Source organism: Lemur catta, unplaced genomic scaffold, assembly GCF_020740605.2.
Source record: "Lemur catta isolate mLemCat1 unplaced genomic scaffold, mLemCat1.pri scaffold_66_ctg1, whole genome shotgun sequence".
NCBI lineage: Eukaryota > Metazoa > Chordata > Mammalia > Primates > Lemuridae > Lemur > Lemur catta.
The window spans coordinates 439,865-464,313 of NW_025423865.1; the positions used below are offsets into that span (position 1 = coordinate 439,865).

The 24,449-nt window shown below is 35.2% G+C and overlaps 1 protein-coding gene across 1 annotated transcript; it reads left to right on the top strand.

Annotated features, from left to right (window-relative positions):
- The first annotated feature begins 22 nt into the window (after nucleotides 1-22).
- LOC123629979 (ankyrin repeat domain-containing protein 26-like) lies at nucleotides 23-24,346 on the top strand. Its single transcript, XM_045539319.1, has 11 exons — nucleotides 23-192; nucleotides 7,683-7,716; nucleotides 7,992-8,064; nucleotides 10,579-10,792; nucleotides 12,135-12,318; nucleotides 12,983-13,033; nucleotides 14,526-15,485; nucleotides 17,108-17,325; nucleotides 20,361-20,583; nucleotides 22,948-22,990; nucleotides 24,225-24,346. The coding sequence occupies exons 1-11, from the start codon at nucleotides 62-64 to the stop codon at nucleotides 24,263-24,265; spliced, it is 2,172 nt and encodes a 723-aa protein (XP_045395275.1). The 5' UTR covers nucleotides 23-61; the 3' UTR covers nucleotides 24,266-24,346.
- The last annotated feature ends 103 nt before the right edge of the window (nucleotides 24,347-24,449 follow it).

The window sequence follows — 24,449 nt, forward strand, 5'->3', positions numbered from 1 at the left end:
TATTCGTACTATCAAGCTTTCATTAAAGGTTGAAGAAAAGGAGAAGCACAAAAGCAATAAAATGGCAGCATCAGAAAACCTATGTGATGGTGCTGGTGATGACAGTGACGATGACACATTACTTCAAGAAAGAAAGAGTAGAAAAACTGACAGTTGGCAATTTCCTAGGATGGAGAATGAAGTGTGTGATAGGTAAGCCTGTAGCAATATTTAACAGTAGATAATTTTATTGTGCTATACAATTAATTCTAATTGGACTAATATTCATGATTACCAAATTTTATGCTTTCCGTAGGTATATTCAGCCTTGCTCGGTGATCAGAAAAATGCACATTAATGATGTAACATATTTTCCAATGATACTGGCATTTTATTAAAAGATTAGCAGTGTTGGCAAATGTGAGGAAAATGCATTTTGATACACTGTTGGTAAATAAAATTGACAAATCCTTTTTGAAGTGTAATTTAGTAGCATGTATCAACACTTCAAATATGTCACTCCTTTGGCCTACCAGGAACTTAGGATCTGGGACTAGATGCTGCAGGAAAACATGACTTGTAGAAACACATGTAAACACATACGAGTTAAGGACATTTATTCTATATTATATATAACATACAAGAAGCCAATATATTCATAAAATAGATAGCCTATGTATGTCAAAGATCTATAATATATGTGTGTTCAGAATATTTATACAAGTGTGTTACGTGCATACATGTATATGCATGTTAAAGATAGTTACTGTAACATCATCATCTCAAAAACTTCGAGGTAGTCTACATACCAATCAAGAAGGAAATAGTTACATTGTCATGTCCATATAATAATGTCATATGCAACCATTTAAACAACAAAGTTAGATCTGTAGTGTACTGATTACTTCACAATTGACGGATATTTAAAGCATATAGTTTGATGACACATCTTAAGCAAATTATGTTAGAATTCTTGTAATATCTGCTGAGGTTCAAAAGGGTGCTGCATGCTACACTGCAGCTCTACCTTGTTCCCAACAGAATTGCTAATTATTGATTTGTTGGGGTTTTGTTCTCAATGCATGAGTGCTCACCTGCTGGATCCTCACATTAATCCAGATATTGCCAAGGGATTGCATATCCATATCCCATATAAACATTTTCATATTTTGGGTAAAACTTACTAAAATACATCAAAGGATCTTTAATCTACTAACCAGGTATTGGCCACCTCATTCTGTAGAAAGCCAGATAGTAAATGATTTAGGCTTTGTGAACCACAGGGCCTCTGTTCATTGTAGTCCACAAACTGTGATAGACAGTAAATAAATAGACACGGTGGTGTCCCAATTAAACTTTACTTAAGAAAACAGGCAGCGGGCTTGACTTGGCCCCAAGACACTAATTTGCTGACCCCCGTGCCAACATCAAGGTGCTGCTAATGTGGTGAATCTTCTTTGTAAAGATAGCCTGAATTCATGGCATTAACCTTCCTTTTAAATGTATGCCAGTATGCATCATACCGTATTTTCTACAGTGACTTTATATGTTACAAACATTCAGTTTAAAAATGAGATTATTTTGTGCATTTACCCCTTTTATTCCTGTCCTTGAATCAGTATTTTAGTATGAGTGATTGCTTTCTATATTTGATGAGTATAAAATATCCTGCAATTGGATGATGTTTCTAAAGGCAAAAATACTACTTTTGAATGTTTTGGTGTTTCTGTGGTCTTTTTTATAAGTATGGGCAAAAGTATAAGCAAAAATCAGCTTATATGATCTAGAAATGTTCATAGGATCTTGTAATTCTATAATTTTTGTGAATTTATTCTTTAATACCTTGGTCTGGCGTTTTTTAAAATGCCATATGTATACAATTTGGAAACATTTAAAGTGTGAAAATATACTATATAATTATTTTATAGTGATTGAAATATATAGCTAAACAAGAAGAACATTAGAGTGTCCATGATCATGCCACTTAGGTATGATGGCCTTGAAAAAACTGCCTAGTGTCTGCACATGGACTTGAATTTCTTTGCCATTCACTCTTGAACTCATTCCAGCAATTTTCACTCCCACCTCTAGTGCAAAATTGGTTTTCTCAAAGTTCCCACTGATTTTCACTTTAATAAATCTAGATATAATTTCTGAGACCTCATTTTACTCACTCTGTCAGCAATCTTTTCTCCAGTGAAAAACTCTCTCCTCCATAATCCCTTTTACCCTTGACTTTCAGGATATCACTCACTCACCTGGTTTTTCCTCCTTCTTTTCTAGTTCATCCATCTTAGTCTGTTTTGTGTGTTCATCCTCACACCCCACCTTTCGCACATTGAAGTGTCCCAGGGCTCAGTCCTCAGGCTTCTTTCTCATGACTTTTACTACCTTGTGTGTGCTAATGATTTTCTTAATTCCAGACCTATAGACAAAACTGCCTACTTGACCTCCCTCTTTGGTTAGCTATTAGGTATCACAGCTTACGAGGTCCAAAATTGAGCTATTGATGTTCTTTCTTATACCTCACCCTCATCATGGAGTCTTTCCTACCGGAGTTAATGGGAACCCTTTCAGTTACTCTGGCAAAAACCTTGGTGTAATCCTTGACATCTCTCTCTCTCTCATTCTCTCTTTTTTTCTCCCTCTCTGTCTCTGACATCTCATACCAAATCTGTCAGCAAATCTTGTCAGGTCTTCCTTCAAAATAGATGCAGAAACCATTCACAGATTGGTGAAGCCACCATCAATGTCTAAGCCACCACCATCTGCTGTCTAGGTGAGTGTAACGCACTCCTAAATGGTCTTTTTTTTCTAGTCCTCTTTCCATCAGTGCTTAACCCAGTGCTCATATTAAAACAAGTCAGAGGATGTCATTCCTCTGCTCAGAACATCCCAATTGCCTCCCATTTCAGTCAGAGTATATGTCACCATTCTTCTTAATACCTAAAAGGAAGCACATGATCTGATCTTTAGTCCCTCTGCCTTAATTTTCCATTTTTTTAAATCCCTTTAGCTCTGCTACTGCCTCACTGAACTTCTCACTATTCCTTAAACTCTACAGGCACACCTCTGTACTTGGCAGTTCTGTCTATTTTAAATGGTTTTCCTCAGAAATCTTTCTGGCCTCCTTTTGTCTATTTCTTCAGTTCTTTCCTTAACAACTGTTTTCTCAGCAAGGCTTTTTCTAGACATGCTAACATTTCCACCATGCCTCTTCTCCAACACATAAACATTTCATTATCCTGCTTTACCTTTTCTCCTCTAACATATGATGCAGTTTGCCCAGCTGTTCTGTTTACTGTCATTGTGTGTTTCCTTCACTCTCATGATAGGACTTTTGCATGTTCACTGCCATACCCCTGTGTCTGGAAAACAGCCTAGCATGTAATGTCATAAGGACCTACTTCATACACTTGTATTAACTGAGTGTATGGAGTTTACCCTGTGGGTATTGTTTTAATCATTAGACTAAATCTCATTTAAAAGTGTGACATGGGTTCATTGTGACAACTTTACCTAGCGATTATGCATTTTTGAATTCTTATGTACACTTTAATAAGCTATATTCTGTATATTTATTTGTTTTCATTTAGGGAGAAAAGCCCAATAATGTGTTTACTCAGTATTTACTCTTTTACTGTAATGATGATTGTTTTACATATGGTAAGACAGATCAAAGGAATTGCAAACTTCATTTGTGTTTATTAAGAAAAGTAAAATATAAGTGAGGTAAATTTAATGGACTTAACAATTCTTTCCAAAGAATGGTGAGCCTTCAATATCTGAAATAAGAAGATGAAGTTGGAATTTATTGCTTTCTCTAGTAAGAGAGCTATGCTGGTGAGGCAGTTTCTTCTGACAGAGCAGTTGCTGATCTTACACAGGGTTTTGGGAAGAGTGGCATTGAAGGACTGGCAGCCTTTCAGAGGAATACATGGGTTGACATCATCTGTAGTAGCACGGTTATTTGAGTGACACAGTGGTTGAGTGCTGGGCACTCCCAGGCATGTTTATTGGAATGAGTTTGTGTCTGACTGGCTGTCTCTCAGAAGCAAGTGGCTGATACTGATTGGTGAATGAGGCCAGTGGTCACTGATGGATTGACTAGATTTAAAACTACTTGGGGGTGGCTATTTGTTACCATGGCTACAGATCAGTCATTTTCTAAGTGTGAGGACCAGACATTTTGTGTTGTAATCAGCCTTCTATCAACTATGTTCAAAATGAAAACTATTTGTTATTCTAGAATCGTAAACTTATTTTGCAGTTTGAGTCAAGAGCAGTTGTTTGATAATTGCTCTCAGGAAGATTTCTCCCCAACCTCCTTTTCTTTCTGGCCTGCTTAGTCTTAAACAGAACAGTTATCTACATGATTCATTTTATAGCTGTTACTTTTGTTTTTGTTTTTGATATATTTAAAGGCTCATGCTCAACTCCTAACATAATCTCCTGTGGGAAATTTTGGTTTCTTTGTAAATTCATATACGTATATGATAGTGATTTTCTTACACATGTGTTTATTCCACAAAAAAGTAAATACACTTTTCTGTTGGTATATCTTACTATTTACATTAGAATTAGCTAGGCTAAAAGTAGATAAAAGTCAAAAAATTATTTTATTTTCAAACAAAATTATAATTCATCACAATATTACCATTTATAAATCCTATATAGAATGATATATAGGTATTCTAAAAGTAAGGATTTCCCCTAAGATATTTGCCGATTTCTTACATTCATGTTATGTGTGCTTCATGCTATTTTATAACTTTTGAAGTGAAACATTGTCATATTTAAACAGAAAACCAAAAATATAGCACAAATCTAATTATTGCTCCTATGCCTAAGAATCATTTCTTATAGGCAGTGAGCTCCCAGCTTTCAGTGTAGGATTCAAGGTCAGCGTAGCATTCACCTCTCAGCATTTGCTTCTATGTATTTTACACTTTTCCTTTCAAGTTCCTAAGAAACACCTAGACACCCTGTGCCTCATCTTGGTACTCACATTCTTTCCTTAAGTTGGTTGGCTTTCTCCTACTTTTTGCCTGGTGAGCTTCTTTTATGTATTTTGTCTGTTCTGTGAAGCCTTCCCTGGGTTCATGTAGAACTTTTCAAAAAGATTCAGTCTTGTGTAACACATTGTATCATAATTGCATTTGACCTTTTTTTTTGAAGCAAGGAATATGTATTTCTTTGCATATTGTTGGTGCTTCATAATATTTTTTTAAATTAATAAGTGAATTGAAATGGAGAAGATGTAGAAGTTTATAAAAAATTCCCTTTTATATCTTGTCAATAGAATTATTAGAAAACATTATCTCTTTTATGTGTTTTTTTTAAAGTACTAGTCCTGCATTGCATATAAGGGAAGTAAAGAAAAATGAAAATGAAAAACAGACCTCAAACGAATCTGTGATGAGCAGTGTATGAGAAGGCCAGTTTAGTACCTGGAGGTGTGAATGATGACAGCGGCTGAAGTGAAATAGAATGAAGGAACATAAAATCTATAAGTCCTTTATGTCCTTGTGAAAGAATGTCAGCAGTGATTACTTTTACTGGAAATATAATAGTGTTGTCTGCCAAAACTAGAGAATGCTCAACTGTATCCATGCTGTGAAATGATTGATTAAGATGAGGACAAGTGAACTTGGACAAGGAGTAGAGCAGTAGTTTCTTTTTTTTTTTTTTTTTTTTGTATTTTAAGCTAAGTATTATTATTTTTCATTTCAAAATATTAAGAGAGTACAAATGTTTTTGTTACATGGGTGGGTTTTGTAAAACTTGAGTCAGGGCTGTGAGTGTGCCCGTATCCTCTGAGCAGTGTTCAGTATACCCTTCAGGGCGGTCTGTGCCCCTTTCCCTATTTCCCCCTGCTTGATTTCCAATGACTTTCAGTTCCCTGTGTGTCTGTGTGTGCCCCTTAGCTAGTTGTAATTTATTATAGAGTCGATGGAACTAGAGACCATTGTCCTAAGTGAAGTAGCTCAAGAAAGGAGCAGTTTCAATAAATGGTTACCATGGAACCCTGACTGTAGTGGACAGCATGGACAGCTCTTGAGTGACATTTTCCTGGGAAAGGCAATGGAGAAATGGGTAATAACTGAAGAAGAATGTGGGATTCAAGGGAGTTTTATTTCTTTATTTTAAACTAGAAGCTTTTAGAGAATATATTTGTATGCTGTTGGGAATGACCAAGTAGAGAAGGAAATTTAATTTTGTTTACATGTCTGAGCACTAGTAACCTTCATACATTACGTTTTAAGCATTTGTAGTAAACTAATTGTCCTTAGAAGTTCTATTCATGTATGATTTTATAGTAGGATGTTATTTCTTCAGAACTGGTTCAGAAATGAAATTTTCTAATTGAATTAAAGATGCCAATGATGACTTAAAAATTAAACTGTAATAGATAGGATTTTTAAAAAGTGTAGTAAAAACACAAAGACACTTAAGGCATATTTATTACAGTTTAAACATTCCTTTTTGACCATGTATATATTACAGTACCTTTGCCAGTAGCATAATAAATACCTATGATTTGGTAAGGTGCTCTAAAGTATCAGGTGTATGTGTCAACTTTATAATTATTTAGATTGTGGGGAGGGCTTTCTTCATGTACAATAAAAAAGCAAACTATTATGATCTACCACAGATTATTACTTCTGGATTATAAAGTTCTAAAGTATAAAATAAAGTTTCATTGTACCAACAATGTCATTCACATGTATTACATGCTGAATAAGTATTTGTTGAATGCATGAATGAACAGTTGAATAGATAAATGAATGCTTGCTGATGACGTTCTGTAGAAAAAATAAATGTTTAGTTTATTAAAATAGGTTTCCAAAATTGGTTGAGTATAAAACCTTTTAAGAAAACATTTGTAAGGTTTAGAAATTATTATGTATGATTTTGGAAAGAAATGGAATGATAATATTGTTTCCTCTGCTATCATCTCACTTAAAACACTTAAAAATAAATGTTACTTTCACATCACATGGGGAAACCCATGCTTTGGAGTCAGAAACCTGGGTTTGAATGCTGGGTCTGCTACGGACAAGCTTTATGGGCTTGAGCAAGTTCTGTGGCCTTTCTGTGCTTAGCTTCTTCCTTTATAAAATACCTAATGTATCACCTACCTCACAGGATTATGGTGAGGACAAAAATGAGTTTACCACATGCACAGTGCTTAAAATAATGCATAGTATCTGCATAATAAGTTCGGAATGAGCTAGCTAATACCATCATGAGAAAAACGTTTCCCTCATATAAGGACATAAGTATGATTTCCCAAATAGGTTTCAGTGCCAGTAAAAGCTTGTTTTTAGTGAAAAGGAGAATAATCACAATAAAAATACCCTGATAGATTTCTTTATATCAAATAATGTAGCTAAGATGTGTTTCCTTTTGTTTTGAATATCAGAAAGCTTGATCTAAATTTAATTCTTTGTTATATTATTAATATATTTTCTGTATCTCTTCATATTACTTTCTATCATTTAAACTTCCTTGTAAAAATTATTATATTTTATATTGCCTGTAAATATAATTACCTGTCACATTTTGAAGAGGAGAAATAAATTTACATATGAATTTTATCATATAAAAATTAGACATTTTATATATACAAAAGTTTTAGCTATTCTTTGTATTTCATATATTTATTGTTTGTCTGAAAGAAATTGTTTGTGTTTTTCCAGGCCTTCCAAGAGAACACCTAATGAAAAGAACAAGGTATTTAAAAATAAATTATCAAAAATATTGTTAGAATATGTATTATACAACATAAAATAAGAAAATAGTGGACATTTTGTTGTAAAGTCATTTGCTTTGAAAAAGTGGTAAGAAGCAGTAGGCATCGATAAAGGTATCCTTCGAACAAAAATCCATTTCTTTTAGAAGAACCTATGATTTTATTCATATAAAAGTTGGATAACTAGCACTTCTGTACATTTTTTTATGCTATGAGTATTTGGAGACATATTGAAGCAGTGTTATTTATTTTGTAGGTGAAAGAACAAATACAGTCTATGAGTGACCATGATGACTTAACTTGGTCATCTGCAACAGCCCCAGAGGATTGTGAGTTGCCTTCCTCTTACTATCAGCATTTTATCTTGCTTGTTGAACAGCTTGGAATGTATTGTAAAGGTAGAACCATTGTATAAATGTAAGACCTTCTTACGTATCCTAAGTAACATATATGTACCCATTGCTTAGCACTGCACCATACAGCACTGATGTGCTATAGTCACGAGTTCATCCCAGAAATATACTTTATGTTAATGTACAATTAGAACTAATGCATATTGTGCACTGTCAGCTGAAGAGTTATGATAATTCCACTGTGTTTTTCTCTGTGTGAATGGCATGCCCAGTCTTTTTGTTGACTCTGCTTCTCCTCCTACCTATAGCCAAGGGCAGGTTGCCATTAACTCCCACCTAGAATATTGGAATACACTTAAAACTGTTTTCCCTTCTACTCTAGCTGCCCAAACTGTGGTCTACTCTTCAACCATAGTTATATATTTTGAAAACTCCAGATCTCATCATGGTCCTCCCTTGCTTAAAACGCAGCTATCACCTTTCATTGCTATAAGATTAAAGATCTCAATTCTCCAGCATTATACTGCATAATTTTCTACCCTTCTTTCTCTCTGTGTTCCAGCCACCATCTTAGATGCTTGTCACTCTAATCAATGGCTTTCATGAAGCATAATTAATATATGATAAAGACATAGATAAAATATACATTTTGATAATTTTGGACACATATGGAGACATTAAACCATCACCACTGTCAAGATAGTTAACATCCATCACTCACAAAAGTCTTCTCATGCCCCTTTATATTCCTTTATTAAGAAACTACTCAATTGTTTTCCAAAGTATTTGTACAGTTTTTCATTGCCATCAGCAGTATCTGACAGTTCCGGTTGCGCTGTATTGCCACAAACACCATGTTGTGCCATTTTTTAGAATTTTTAAATTTTAGGCATTCTGGTGGGTGTGTATTGTGCATATCATAATGGTTTCAATATACATTATCCTAATAACTAATAACCTTGAGCATCTTCCCATATGCTTACTTGCCATCTGTATGACTTCTTTGTGAACTATCTTTTTGGAGGTTTTTTAAAATATATTTTGGATACTTTTACTTTATTAACAATGTTTTTGTTTTTTTTTTTCTGCAAGGACTTTGTCCCAGTTTGTGGTTTAACTTTTCTTTCTGTTGGTAGTATCTTATAAAGAGAAAAAGTTTATAGTTTTAATGAAGTCCAATTTATCTATTTGTTCAATTATGGATTTTGATTTTCATAGCATGTCTAAAATGTCTTTGCCCAGCATAAGATCACAAAGACTTTCTCCTGTGCTTTCTTCTGGAAGTTTTCTAGTTTTAGGGCTTATATTAATATTTGGATCTGTGGTCTCATTTTGAGTTCATTTTTGGTTATTGATATTCAATTGTTCTGGCACCAGACGGTATCTTTCCAATGATATAATGGAATTTAATTATTTCAGTGATATTGTATAGTTTTCAGTGTATAGGTTTTCTTGATTTTACCAGTTTTATCTGTATTTCATTGTTTGATGAAGTCGTAAATATTTTTAAAATTTTAATTTGCTTGTTTTTTGCTAGTATGATTTTTTTCCCAGCCTGGCTCATGGGAATGGCCACTCTTCCTGGCTCTGTGTGAACACCAGGCATGGTTTCCTCTATTTCTTTTAGCTTTTCCCCACCCCCCACCCTTGGTTTAGGTAGTTTCCTAGCATACATGCACTGTTCGTTACTCTACTAAATACCCGACAGGGGATCTCTGCAGGTCTCCAGGTTTCTTTCCCTGTGCTATTCTCTCCTATCCAGTGTTCTGTCCTGTGATCTCTCTCTGCCTTGGTTTTACCAGACTCTCAGCTTCATCACCTCAACTCGGGGAGTCTGGGAGACTCTACCTGAGGTTTTTCCTCCCTCAGTCATGGCCTGGAACGTCTGTCAAGGCAGAGAGCTGAGGCATTCATAAGGCTTACCTCACTTGTTTCCTTTCTTTCGGGGATCATGGTCTCCATTGCTTGAAGTCCACTGTCCTGAAAATCGTTATTTAATGTGCCTTGTCTATTTTGTTTTGGTTGTTTCAGGTAAGAAGGTCAATCAGCACCTGTTCCTCCAACTTGGCTGGAAGCAGATTGCAGTGGAGCTTCAGCCCAGGCTGTAGAGTGGCTGGAATGTTTTCCTTCTCCCTTTGCTCAACTGCTTCCTTTCATCTTCTGTTTTTCAGTGTTGCCATCCCTTCCTCAGAGACAGTTCGCTGGGCTCAGTGTAGATCAGTTTTTCTTAAGTGCTCATAGAACTCTCTTTACTTATAGCATCTATCTGAATTTATAATTGTCTTTGTTCCTGACCACACTTAAAGTATTTAAATAAGAACAGAGGTCTTATCTGTTTTATCTTCAGAGCTGGGTGTAAGGTCCTCCACATTGCAGGCCCTCGCTATATATTTGTTCATTGTATGAATGAGTGACTGTTAAATGTGCAGTCCTTTATATCCCAAAAGTACTCATGTATTTTATATCTTTATTGTTTTCTCCCTAATACAGATTTTGTTATCCTATTGAAAATGCAAGATGCCATTCTTTCCCAGCAAAGATTAGTAGAACTTAAAAGCAATGAGTGTGAAAGACTCACAATAAAAATTGGAAAAATGGAAAACGAGGTTAGCGTTCTGCAAGATGAGCTCTATGAAGCCAAAAAAATAATGTCACAGTTAAATTATGAAAAAGCCGTATGGGAATGTGAACTCTCTACTTTGAGGTATGGACATCCTAGTTTTAAAGAAATGTTTGCATGTACTGTTTACTTCACACTAAAGATCTACAGGAAAATTTGAGTAATTGCTACTTCCATTCTGGGGTTTAACAGGGGTAAAATCTGTGATGTTGTAGAGTGTGAAATTCTTCAAGGTAAGACAGTAAGTTATAAACTGTGAATATGTCTACTAATAAACAAATGCATATTCTTTTACTACTTAATGCTAATGGCTACATAGAAGTCTAAAATTTGGCAATCTCATTATTCCAGAAATTATATTTTGAATTTTAAAATTTTCTGTATTATAATCAATGCTACAAGGAACAGCTTTGCTATAAATATTTTCCTACATTTCTAACTATTTACTTTGAATAAATTCTTCAATGTAGAATTTTTGGTGAAAGTATAGGAACTTTTAAAGAAAGATCTTTGATCAATATTGATATTTTTTTCTCAGGAAACTTCATATTAATTTACAATTGAACAGAATGTGAAATGGCCATTTTTCTCAACCCAGAATGAATTTTAAAAATTTTATATGCTTTTATTCTGAATATGCATGGAACAAAAAGTAACATGGAACATAATTACGGATTTGTTTCTTCAACATCACTCTCTCATACAGAGATAAAGTTAATTCAAAGTTCTATGTTAAAATACATATTATCCTATGTTATTTAATTAAATATTAGATCTTCTCTTGTTCCAAAGCAGATTTTAAAAATTTATGAAATATAAAATAATGAGCAAGATACACTGAACATGTTACCAAACAAAGAAATGCAAAAGGTGTGGGGTAATAGATACTGGACTCCTTAGGCTGTTCCTGGATCATGGTAATCTGTAGATACATGTTCTGTGAAAGACATGGGAAGGTGCTCTCCTACACGGTAAATTATTGTTAGGGATACCTGCAATATGTCATGAAGTTGACAATTTATTTCTACTGAATGTCTAAGCTTGTTTATAAACAGTGACTTTTTAAAACTTAGTTAACTTGAAATGATCTGCCCTAATTGAGGGGTAATTATGACTGTGTGAAAACAAGGAAACTTTCAACTTGTATCTTTAGTGGATCATTGCCAGTATTCTTTTCCATAATATTTACCAGAGGTACTAGTAACACAAACTTATCAGTTAGCAGATAGTTCTTTCATCAGTACTCTTTATATCTTTTGGAAGAGACTGAAATGAGAAATTAAAAACCTGAGAAGTAGGAAAAATATTCAAGAGCATGGAAATTTTATTAGGATAATAGACCAACATATGAAGAGGCAGATCATAAAGTGGACTTTGTATTTTCTACAAAAAACTAATTTTAAAAGATAAGTGTATTTAATTGCAGATGTACCTTAAAAGAAGAAGGAGAGAAGAGAAGAAATGCTGATCTGTTATATGAAAACACTCGAGAAGAGATAAGAAAAAAGGAAGAGGAATGCAGGAAAGAAGTTGAAATGAAACAACAAGCTGAAGAGTCTGTCAAAACACTGAATGCAGAAATGAATATATTAAGAAACTATTTGTCTGAGGTAAATTGATCTTCGGTAAAACTTTCTATTTTTTTTATATTTCAGCTTATTATGTGAGTATAAAAGTCCAGGTTATATATATTGCCATGTCCCGCCCATCACCCCCCCACCGCCCCCGAGTCAGAACTTCAACCATGTCCTTTCCCCAGATTAACTTTATGTCAACAATATTGCTTACATCAATTTGGTAAAATATATGTTATGTAGGATTAAAACACAAGAAAAATGTTATCTTAAAAATGAATTATGGCATTTTTAGCTAAAATTCCTTATTATAAATATTGGCATCTGATAAGTGTTCAGTATATGCGTTCTGCATGGAGCAATGAAGGGAAAGTTGAGTTTAATCACTAATAAAAATGTTAATTTAGGCATTTTTATATTACAGTAAGGTGTATAGCTTTGAAACTCTAATGAAACTAGTTTAATGTTCTGTAAATTTTTTTTTCACAGTACTATATATGTGTGTATTTAAAATTGTTGTTCTTTGATGAATTTAGCTGTCATTTATTCAATTAAAATTGGAGTAATTCTTGAGACATAAAAGTCCTTGTCTTCCATAAGCTCTTGCTTTTCACAGCTTTGTTAAAGGTTATACTCTTAATTAACTTTTTGGACTTTTTTCCCTGATGCTATTAGACCAAAACCTTTACTATATCTCTAGCTTGCAGAAAAGTACAACAAGAGTCAGAGGCAGCTATATGGAGGGCGGAATGCCAGACAGTTACAAGGTTGGATTCTGGCCAATAAACTTTACACACAAACTGAAACAGAAATGACTCTGAGGGAAATGGAATCTCAGGTATTTTCTTTAGTCATTTTCACATACGTGTTTGTGTGTGCTTGTATGTGTATATATTAATATGTAAAACACAAACTATATGCATCTTGGAAAGTATAAAGTATTTTAAGCTGCGTGTCTGTGTATTTATACATCTATGGCAGTGATGGTGGTGGCATTTTTGGCCCATTGGATAAAATATTGTTCTCAATTCAGTTACATTTCTCTGCCATAGTCCAGTAGTTATAGTCACAATGGCCTCATCCAAATCAGAGGCTTTTAATGTTTTCTGTAGGAATTGATGGTATTTCCATAATCTCAAATCCCTTGCTACTAAGAATAGATGTTCTAGTTTTGGGAAGTGATTCCATTCCCTTGATATATTAATGGAGAGGTTAGTTTATTACTTGCACTGATGGTTAAGGAGGAAAAGGACAGCCAGTTCAGAGACCATATTTGGGATGCCATGCTCCTCACTGTGGAGAGGAGTTACAATTTGCTCCAAGTAGTGTCTTATTTCAGTACAAAGAGGTTTTGCAAACAATAGTATGCCATAACATAGACTTAGTGAGAATTTTTTGATAAGTGTTTTGTTCCTAGTAAAATGATTGAGTGCATTTTCCCCTGTTCACACTGATTACGGTTTCAAACATTGTAACCAGGAGAAAATAAGAGCCATTGTGATGGCAATTCATGATTTTCTTAAGAAGAGCTCAATCAATGTTATCTTAGTTATGGTTGGTGTTTTGAAATGAAAGGCTTCCTTTGTGTTTATATGCTTACACAAGAGAAGTAACTGTGATTTGGTAGAGGTAGAATCAGAAGACCTGGGGGAAATTCTACAGCTTGCCTACATTGTTAACCTCTCCTTTTCAGAACTGTGATAACTAAATGAGTTTGTTGATGTATGTAGAAATGGTGTAGGACAAAGCCTAGATACATCATTTGTCCACCAATGTACCATACACACTGACTACAAATAGCTAGGAAGGTAGAATATCTATAAGGAAATTTTATCTGTCCAAATATATGCAGAGCTAAGTCTCTTCCTATGGGTAACGCAGAGGTTAGCTGTTACAGTGTAAACCCAATTTTTTAATGTAGTCAAATCTATAAATCTTTCTTCTTATGCCTTTGATTTTGTTGTAATTCAGGGAAAGCTTTTCCAATTCTGAGATTCTTAAAAATTCTCTAATGGTTCCTTTTTCCTTTCATGGATTCATTTTCCAGAAATGAATGTTTGATGTTTTGAGAATTTATGCTCTATTATACAGCGTGAGGTTTTGATCCATCTTCTATTTCCAGTTGGATATCCTCTTATTGCATCATTTTCAATGTATAAATGGATAGGTTCTCCTTTATTTTAAGAAGAAATCATATGTCATTTCATTGAGTGCTAACTAAAAGTTCCCTTTGTTGTACTTAGATTTATCAGAGTTATGAAAAAGAACGATTTCTCATGCGTACAAATGACATGTTGCATGAAGAAATAGCCATGCTACAAATGGAAATAGCCACAATAAAATATCAGAATGAGGAAAAAGAAAATAAGTATATCAACCACATTAAAATTGTGGAAGAAGTGAATGAGAACCTTCAAATGACCATGAAAAAGAATGTGGAAAAGTTAACAGACACAGTATCTCAGTATAGTGACCAGCTTAATGCTCTGGCATGTGAGAATGCCTTGCTAAATGCTCAACTACAAAATGAAAAAGAGAGCAAGGAACAACTGCAAGCAGAACTTGAATCCTGCAGTTCTAGACTGACTGCTGCAATACATGATCAATACGTTGATCAAATTCTGATGTCAGGAAGAGACATCGAAATGTCTTTCCAGAGAGCAGGACATGAGTGGTTTTTCTTACGGAATGAAATAAATGTACCTGTGTCTGATCTCAAAGAAAACCATGAGATTTTTGGTCAAAACTGTTCTAAGGCTCAAAGTCAAATCGGTAGCCTGGAAGATGAGCTCCATAGCACAAGAAATGTTCGGAGAGATAACACTCTGTCTTTGGAATGTGTCCAAAGACACCTCTACCAAACAGAATGTCAAATGGAAAAGATCAATCAAATGTATGAAAATGAACAATATCAAGTGAAGAAATACATTGGACAACAGGAATATCTAGAGAAGAGAATATCTGAACTAGAAAGAGGAAATATGTTGCTTCGAGAGCAACTGGTGTACGCTCACAGCAGAGCAGAGCATAAAGAGGAGACACTGATGAATATGCGAGAGCAATTTCAAGATACTGTGAAAAACCTTCTAGCTGAGAACGGAAAGCAAACCCGTCTGCTAGAAGATAGAATTAAGCAGTTAATCGGTGAATGCAATCAGTTGAAAGAGAGGCTGTATCAAAATGAAAAAGGGAAACCAGAAGAAGTAAGTATCAAGAAACATAAATCTTTTTCAAAGTTCCTGAAAGAAAATTTAAAGTAATCTTTGTTTGTGACCATATGTTGAATCTAGTTGAATATAAACATATCTAGATGATAAATGTATTTGCAATATCAGGCTAGAAACATACCTTGTTTCCAGCTAATAAAAGTTATACATAAAAAATACTTTTTTTAAATTTATATTTTATTTCAGGATATTATGAGGGTACACACGTTTTGGTTACATTTTATGTCTTTGCCTCACCCAGGCAGGGTTTAGAGGCACGCTCTTCCCCTCTACCATGCTCACCATGTCCATTAGTTGTGAGTTTATGCCCTCCCCAAACCCCTAATTCCTGGAAAATATTACTACCGTGTGAGCGCCATAGTGTTGATCAGTCAGTGCCAATTTGATGGTGAGTACATGTGGAGGCTATTCCTCTGATCCTGTGATACCTTATTGTGGATAATGAGCTCAAGCTCAATCCAGGAAAAGTATAAGTGGTGCTAGACCACTGTCATTTCTTATTGTCATACACAATTGTGTAATACTCTTTGTATACATATACCAAATTTTAGTAATCCAGTCATGAATTGACGGGCACTTAGGTTGGAACAGAACATGGTAGACCGTGGTCAGGTTCAACAGTAGGAGCAGGAAATTCAAGAAAAAGCCACGCAGTTTATTGCAGAAAAATTAGGAGAAGTCAACCTATTTTTACAGGTTAAGTGTGAACTGCACTTGCATTCATTTCCCTGCAGATTATATTGTCATATGTACATTGTGTGTGTTTTTTCTACTACACTTTTAGCAATTGGTTTTGTAGATTTCTAGAATGAGGGTGGCGTTTGTTTCTCCCTTTAACTTTTTCAGTTTCTATCGTCATTACAACTAAATCGATCTTTGAGAGTAGTGATGCACCTTAGAGAATCATTTGTATATTTAGGCCAGTTAGCATGCAGTTAGCATAAAACAATAGTACTAGGAAAAGAAAAAAAAAATGGGATTTAGAAATTCTACCATACTCTTGAATTGTACTTGTGTTACAATGTTCAGTTTTTAAAATTGTAAATTATTTCTATTCTTTAGATTATTAGATTCCTTGAGTACTAATTTATGAATGATTCAATTTTTTAAAACCCAAATTGAATGATCGATTTAGTTGATAATTGCTGATAAATATTTTAAACCTCATCTTCTTTTGTCATGTATTTAAAATTGCTCTCTGAGGATGGGTGTGGTGGCTTATGCCTGCCAGCACTTTGGGTGGTGGAGATGGGAGTATCACTTGGGAACAGGAGTTCGACACCAACGTTGGCATCATAATGAGACCCCGTCTCTCCAAAAATAATAAAATGTGCCAGGCATGGTGGTGCACACCTGCAGTCCCAGCTAGTCGGGATGTAGAGGCAGGAGGATCGCTTGGGCCCAAGAATTGGAGGCTGCCGTGAACTGCGACTGGGCCACTGCACTCCAGCCTGTGTGACAGGGAGATACTTTCTCTAAAAACTAAGATAAAGCAAAATCAAATAAAATCACTGTCTGATTCAAAAGTGAAGGAAACAAATATGCAAGAATTGTTTAGGTTGTCACTGCTAAAAATGTATCCTTTTAATTTGTTTCAGGCACAAGCAGCATCGGAAGAATACAGACGACAGTTGAGAGAGAATCATCTGGCTGCAATAAGCAGTCAGGGGGAATTCAGAATGAACAATCTTGAATCCCAAGTCTCCAATATGACAACTGCTCCAGAAGATTTTCATTGTATTGAACTGGAAAAATATAAACACTTCTATCAATTAGAGTTAGAAGACAGAAAATACTTGCCAAAGAAACTAAAAATGTAAGTCAAAATATGGAATGGAAAATAAGTTAAGATCATTAATTTGCCTTGAAAGCACGCCTTTTACTAAGACAGACAGGTTCATGAGATTAGTGGGAAGTGAAAGCTAGCTAGATAATATAATTTTGGAAAATTATATTAATAAATAAACTTGCCTTTAAAATGGGAGTGCAGGACAGTTTACATCTCTCCCTCTTTTCTTGTTTTATCTGGCTTTGTTTCTCCTTAATAGTCTCACGTAGTTAACCTGACCTGATAGTCCTTGAGCTAAGTATTTTGGAAGCTTTATGATTTAGAGAGGGATACTGTCATAAAACTGCTTGTCACCATCCCCCTAAATGAAAATATTAATGAGTTTGACTCCTTTTCGGAAGACTACAGCCCGAACCAAATAGCCAAGTACTGCAACTACTTCTGGTGCATTCTGGCACTCAGTAAATTATCTTGTTTATATTGGTTTACCAAAAATAATAATTTCTACATTTTCTTTTTTTTTATTTATTCAGGATGTTATGGGGGTACAAACATTTTGGTTACTGAAAGGGTGAATGAATGACCTAAAGGACACATTTCACACACAGGTTATGTGAGAGCAATGTGGCTGGTTTATTCACCCGGGTGTGGGTGGGCTGAGTCAGAAGTGTCAACACAGAAGGGAGTTGAATCAGGTTTTTTATAAACCGGGATAGCCGACCCCCTCCCACCAGCTGTGTTCAGTTCTTTGTTTCTGGGCCACACTGGCAGGTGGAGAATTGCTTCCTGCTATGGGCAGCAGAGGACAGTGGGCACAACAGTTGTTTGTAGTACATTTTTCTTAAAATGACCAAGTCCTATGGCCCCTTTCCCCAGTCGCATCCATCCTTCTGTTCTGGCATAGTCCTTATCAGGAGACCTAGGGAGGGATAGCCTTGGTCTCCATCAGGGAGGGAGCGGGAAGGAATGCTGGCTGCAACTGTCTGATCTACAAAGTCAGGGGTCTCCCCAGACTGCTGTGGCTATTGTTTTATGAGCCTAAGCTTTGCATTAACCACATTCTGTCTTATACATCCTTTTTGGGTTTCTACCTGTAATAAACCTAACGGTTGCATACAATGCTGTTTGCCCTGCCCAAGCTTGGGCTACAAGCATGTCCCTTCCCCATACAGTGTGCTCTGCTTCCATTAGTTGTGGGTTTACCCTCTACCCTTCCCCCCGACCAGCACCCACTCAGTATTACTACCATGTGAACACCATAGTGTTGGTCAGTTAGTACCAATTTGATGGCGAGTACATGTGGTGCATGTTTTCAACCCTTGTGATACCTCACATCAAAGGACGGGCTCGATCTCTGTCCAGGATAATATAAGAGGTGCAAGGCTCTTTCAGACATCAGCCTAGGCAAAAAATTTATGAAGAAGAACCCCAAAGCAATCACAGCATCAACAAAAATAAACAAATGGGACCTGATCAAATTAAAAAACTTTTGCACAGCCAAGGAAACTATCATTAGCGTGAATAGAACCTGCAGAATGGGAGAAAATATTTGCTTTCTACACATCTGATAAAGGGCTGATAATAAGAATCTATATAGAACTTAAGAAAACAACAAGAAACAATCAACCCCATCAATACATGGGCAAAGGACAGGAACAGAAACTTTTCAAAAGAAGACAGAATAATGGCCAGCAAATATAAAAAAGTGCTCAATATTTCTACTCATTAGGCAAATGCAACTCAAAACTACAAGATATCACCTAACTCCAGTGAGAATGGCCCTTATCAAAAAGTTCCAAAACAACAAATGCTGGCCTGGATACGGAGAGATAGGAACACTTTTTACACTGCTGGTGGGACTGCCAATTAGCACAACCCCTGTGGAAAGTAATTTGGAGATACCTCAAAGAGCTAAAAGTAGAAATACCATTTGAGCCAGTAATCCCACTACTGGGCATCTAAACAAAGGAAAAAAAGATGTTCTAGGGCCAGGCATGGTGGCTTCCACCTGTAATGCTAGGACTCTGGGAGACCGGGGCAGGTGGATCATTTGAGCTCAGAAGTTCGAGACTGAGCAATAGCCTGAGCGAGAGCAAGACCCTGTCTCTACTAAAAACACAAAGAAATTATCTGGACAACTAAACATAGACAGAAAAAATTAGCCAGACATGGTGGCACATGCCTGTTGTCCCAGCTATTCAGGAGGCTGAGGCAAAAGGATTGCTTCAGCCCAAGAGTTTGAGGTTGCTGCAAGCTAGGATGATGCCATGGCACTCTAGCCTGGGCAACAGAGTGAGACTTTGTCTCAGAAAACAAACAAACAAACAAAAAGACATTCTTTCATAAAGACATCTGCACTCCAATGTTTATAGCAGCACAATTCACAATTGCAAAGATGTGGAAATAACCCAAATGCACATCAATACATGAGCGGATTAGTAAAATTTCAGATATGTAACTATGGAATACTACTAATCTACCTTTTCATAGGGATAATCATTTTGTTGTGTGTATTTAAGGAGTATAAAATGATGTTTTGATATGTTTGTACATAGTGAAACAGCCATTATATTGCACCAAACTGATAAATTCACATTGTTCATTTTCACTTACTATTCCTTTCAATACAAGTGTTTCTTATGGCATCCACAAGAATCTTATAAATAGAGCCATTGCAGAAGGCAGCAATTATTACTTGTTAAGCCATACATTGCTGCATCATTGATAGACATTTCTCTACCCTCCTTACTTTATTTAAATTACTTCTTTTTCAGCAATTCCCCTAGGAATATATATATATATATATATATATATATATATATATATATATATACACACACACACACACACACACACACACACACACTCACTCACTTCTTTGGAACAATTGTGAAAGCGTAACTGCACAGAGTAGGCATGCTTTGACACATCTTCAAAGTTAAAACACTATTTACTGGGAAGTTCCATTTACTCTTATGGTCACTTTTTGAAAATGTAATCATTTAGGAATCATTTAAGAAAAAATGAAATACTAAACATTTGTCTTTTTGCAATCTTCACAGAGCTACTGAGAGGCCAGCAGCGTTCAGTAGCAGTCTTGTTGCAGAGACACAGGAGACCAGAAGTTTCTCTGGCCCTTGTACAATGAGCACAGAGTCAGCTTCTGCTGGAACTGTTGTTGATGGGTTAGGTCTTCACAGAGAATTTCCTGGAAGAGAATACTCACTGTTTTCTTCTTCCTGCCCATGGACTTTAGATACCAGCTTGAAGAATAACTTGAGTGAGGTTAGTTATATGATCTTCTTTCCTTTGGGTTTCAGATTTCTGATATAATTACTGTTTTTAGTTTGGTGAAATACTGAGTTGTTTAAATGACCTATGCATGATTAGTAACGGTTATAATTATCTGCGTTAATAAAGAGAGGAAAGAGAAAGTTTTCTATTTTCTTAAATTCCCTGCAGCTCTCATTTTCAAGAGATACCCAGATAGTAATGTTATTCAATACATGTAAGTAAAATGACACATTTTAGATTTGTTTAAAGGCTGCATTTAAGTTAGATGTTAGAGATTGAATTTTCTGTAATAACAGGAAGTATATTGAGAGGTCCTTTGGCTTCCTTCCAATTGATTTTAGTTTGGCTGTGGTTGTGGTTCATAACACTTTTGAAGTTTTCCTCTACCATCTCAAAGTTTCCACCCTTAGTCACAAGGGAATGATTGGCATCCAAACACTTAACCACATCTGGATATTTATTATTTATAGCAGTCCAAGAGAGGTAAGTTTTATGAATTAAATAAACCTGTAGTACTACAAAGATTAACTTCTCTTTTTAAATTAAAAGATTTGTCATTTCCTTACATAAAAGTACATGTTTAATTGCTAAGGTAATTACAGCCTTTTAATCTCAAGTTTTGTAAAATTTGCCTATTGGTGGGCAATTGCACAGCACTTTTTAGTTAAATGAGGCATGTACTTGAACTTTTAAAATGGCATTCACTTTTGTCTCTCTATCTTGCCATCACTTGAATGATTGATGACTAAGATGGAAAATCTATCAAGACATTTTGCTGTCTTTTTTCCTTCTATAATCTGTGCCAGGCACTGTATTGCCCTTCAGGCGACAACAATTCTGAATTTCTAGTAAGGGAAATATGAGGAAAATGTGTGATTTAAGGGGAAAGTAAGAATAAAATGAAAGAGTCTTTTAAAACATTTAATATTTAACAGTCTCACTTGTCAATATAGATAAAATCACTCAAGCCTCCCACCAGCCAGGACAAAACTAGAAGCATCAATACTCCAGACCCTTTTCCTAAGCCTCTGGGTGCCCCTCCCAGAGCAGCTCCCTTGCTGGGATCTGGGTCCGTCCCTTTCCCTTCTGAGCTTTCATATGTAACCTGGGAAAAGATTATTACATTAATAGGCCCTTAGTTCAAGTCACGTTGCGATGTACATTTTACATAGTGTTTATTAATGGTAACGTAAGATTCTGTTGATAAAGCCTTCTCCCTTTATCTGGTATTGAGTCGTACTTTTACAACACCTGGCTGGTAATACTGTTATCAGATTATTCATTTGTTCATGCCTTTCTATGGTGGTGTTCTCACAAAAGTGTTCTGGAAAACAGTCTCTCAAAATACTGGGAAAAGTGTTAGTCAGACATTTGTGAAGGCATCAGATGTCATATTATGATTATCACCACAATATATTTATTAGCTTGAATATACTCTTTCAGGCCCCGTTTTGGGCATTTAGAGGGAGAATACCTTTTATACAAAGGAGTTAAACAAGAATCCTCTATATGAGAACATTTACAATACATTAATAGTTAGAAATGTTTTCACACATTTTTAGAAATAACTAAAAATTGCAACTATAAGCAGCCAGATGTTTCCAAAACCTGGTACTAATTTCTGAAAAGAAATAAAAATTACAATTCATGAGCTATATATTTTTGACCTCTTTTCTAATTCTAGAACATCGTGAATCAAAGAAACTAAGTTTGAAAACTGGCTCTAACCTATATTTATCCTTATTTCAAGCAAATTTTGGGAGATCTTAGTGTTCATATGACAAAATGTCAGTCATAAGACAGGCAGCACAATATTTTTACCTAATCTTAGCCAGTAGAATATTCACATGACATTATGACAGTGCCATTTTCTTCATGTGTGTATTCATGATTCTGTGCTAAAATGTTAGTAGCATAGAACATACTTTAATATTTTAGTTTTATTAGAAGTGGAAAATAAAAATTTTATTTTAAGGAAAAATCAATTACAGTGAAAAAACCTCATCATGTTTTATAAAGGGTAGAGTTTTTCTAAGAATTTCAAAGTAACACATTCATGTGAAAATGTGATTTGAATTGTCCAACCTTTGTACTGATAAGAGAAAATGTCACCCTTTTTGGAGTCATGTATATTCAGTAGACCAATATTAATTGTACTTTTTTATTAGATGATTGTAGACAGCATCACACATACACACTCTGTTATCTAAATGTGAAATAAATAGGAATTTTATTTTATTATGTGATTATTTCTCTATTTAAGCAATCCTCAAGTTAAGTCTAGTCTCTCTAGCAATGCCATGAAAATGTCTCTGGTTTACCTGAAGATTATAAATAATATTTGACTTATTTCAGATGCAGCAGGAGTTGGAAGAAATAACTGTAGGACTAGAAGTAGGTATGCTGTCAAATTTTATGAATTAAATTGAGAGTAATGATTTGATTTCTGAAATCCACTGTAAGTAAGAAGTGGCATCCCTCTCTATTATTTGGTTAATAGATACTACATTAAATATTTCCTCTTACATGAATCTAGTGAAAGATGTGAAAACACTAACATTCATACTGAACAGTATACTTATGCTTCATGATTTCATTATCATATTCCATAGCTTCAGAGAAATCTCATGAAATTTATGTTTTGTTTTGTTATTTTCTGGATCTGCACTTTATTCACTCTACCATCCCTATGAACCTATTCATGCGTCAGGCAGCACACTGGAACTATTCTCAGAAAACGAAGGCATCATCAGCTTTCTACGTTTATGATAATGATTTAAGGCCAAAACCCCCAGACTCATCTAGTGACACTAAGCCAAGCAATTATAGTTCATAAGCAGTCACTTGACCTGTGACCTTTTAAATCCATCATCTACTTTTTCACTGGCATACTTTTGCCCTCAGAAAAGGTTCCATATTTCTTAGCATGGAAACATCACCCACATCAATGTGGTTCTTGTCAATTTTTTCAACTTCATATCTTGCCACATACCCTACACTGCCCCTCTGTTCTAGCATCTCAAAAACTAGACTACTTAGAATTCCACAATGTACCTCCTCACAGCCACCTGTTTTCCTTTACTTCTTCCCTCTATCTGATAATTGTCCCTCAGCTATCAAGTTATGTATCACTCCTACCAAAAAGTGTACTCTACTGATAGAAAACTTGGACAGATGGCCCTTGTCTGTGTTAAAAGAGTGCCCATTTTATACTTGTTATGGTCTCTCTGACTCTGCAGGGTGTTCCCTGCTTCTCCTCTTTGCATATTACAGTATACGATTGTTGAGGTCGGTCATGTGGACTGTGTCATCTTCACCTTGTCATTCCAGTGCTTGTCATAGTTCCTTCGCATGTGGTTGTTGAATGAGTGAAGGGAGCTGAGAAAACCAGATGCTGAACCACAATGATAATTAATTTAATGTGCAACTATGGGCAATAATATTTAATATAATAATAATAATATGATAATATAATATTAATATTACAATATGAGTTTTGTATTGCCTGTTTACATATATATTTATCATTCTTATTAACACCAATAAAGTTCTTGCCTCTTTCTTACTAGCTTACACTTATTTCCTACAAAATCTTTTAGGTAAAGAATATAATTCTTTACTTTTATTTCCAGGTGCTGCTGGATACAGTCCTCTAGAAGAGTTTCTCCTCTAGGATACATTAATGAGTCAAGTCTAAATGAATATATTCTTTGGAAGGCATCTCAACAATATATGCCAATTTTTTTTAAAATTATATGATGTGAAAGACTTTTAATTGGATCTTGCCAATGAAAGCCAATTTTATATCCTCAAACTGTCAAAGTGTGAGCTCTTTCAATAACCAAACACGCAAGTTT

Bases quoted from the DNA above. Each gene is read 5' to 3' on its own strand.
- LOC123629979 (XM_045539319.1), top strand. From the start codon at position 62: ATGGCAGCATCAGAAAACCTATGTGATGGTGCTGGTGATGACAGTGAC. The intron at 12,319-12,982 runs GTAAATTGATCT...CTATATCTCTAG, and splicing joins TAAGAAACTATTTGTCTGAG to CTTGCAGAAAAGTACAACAA. The intron at 17,326-20,360 runs GTAAGTCAAAAT...CAATCTTCACAG, and splicing joins TTGCCAAAGAAACTAAAAAT to AGCTACTGAGAGGCCAGCAG.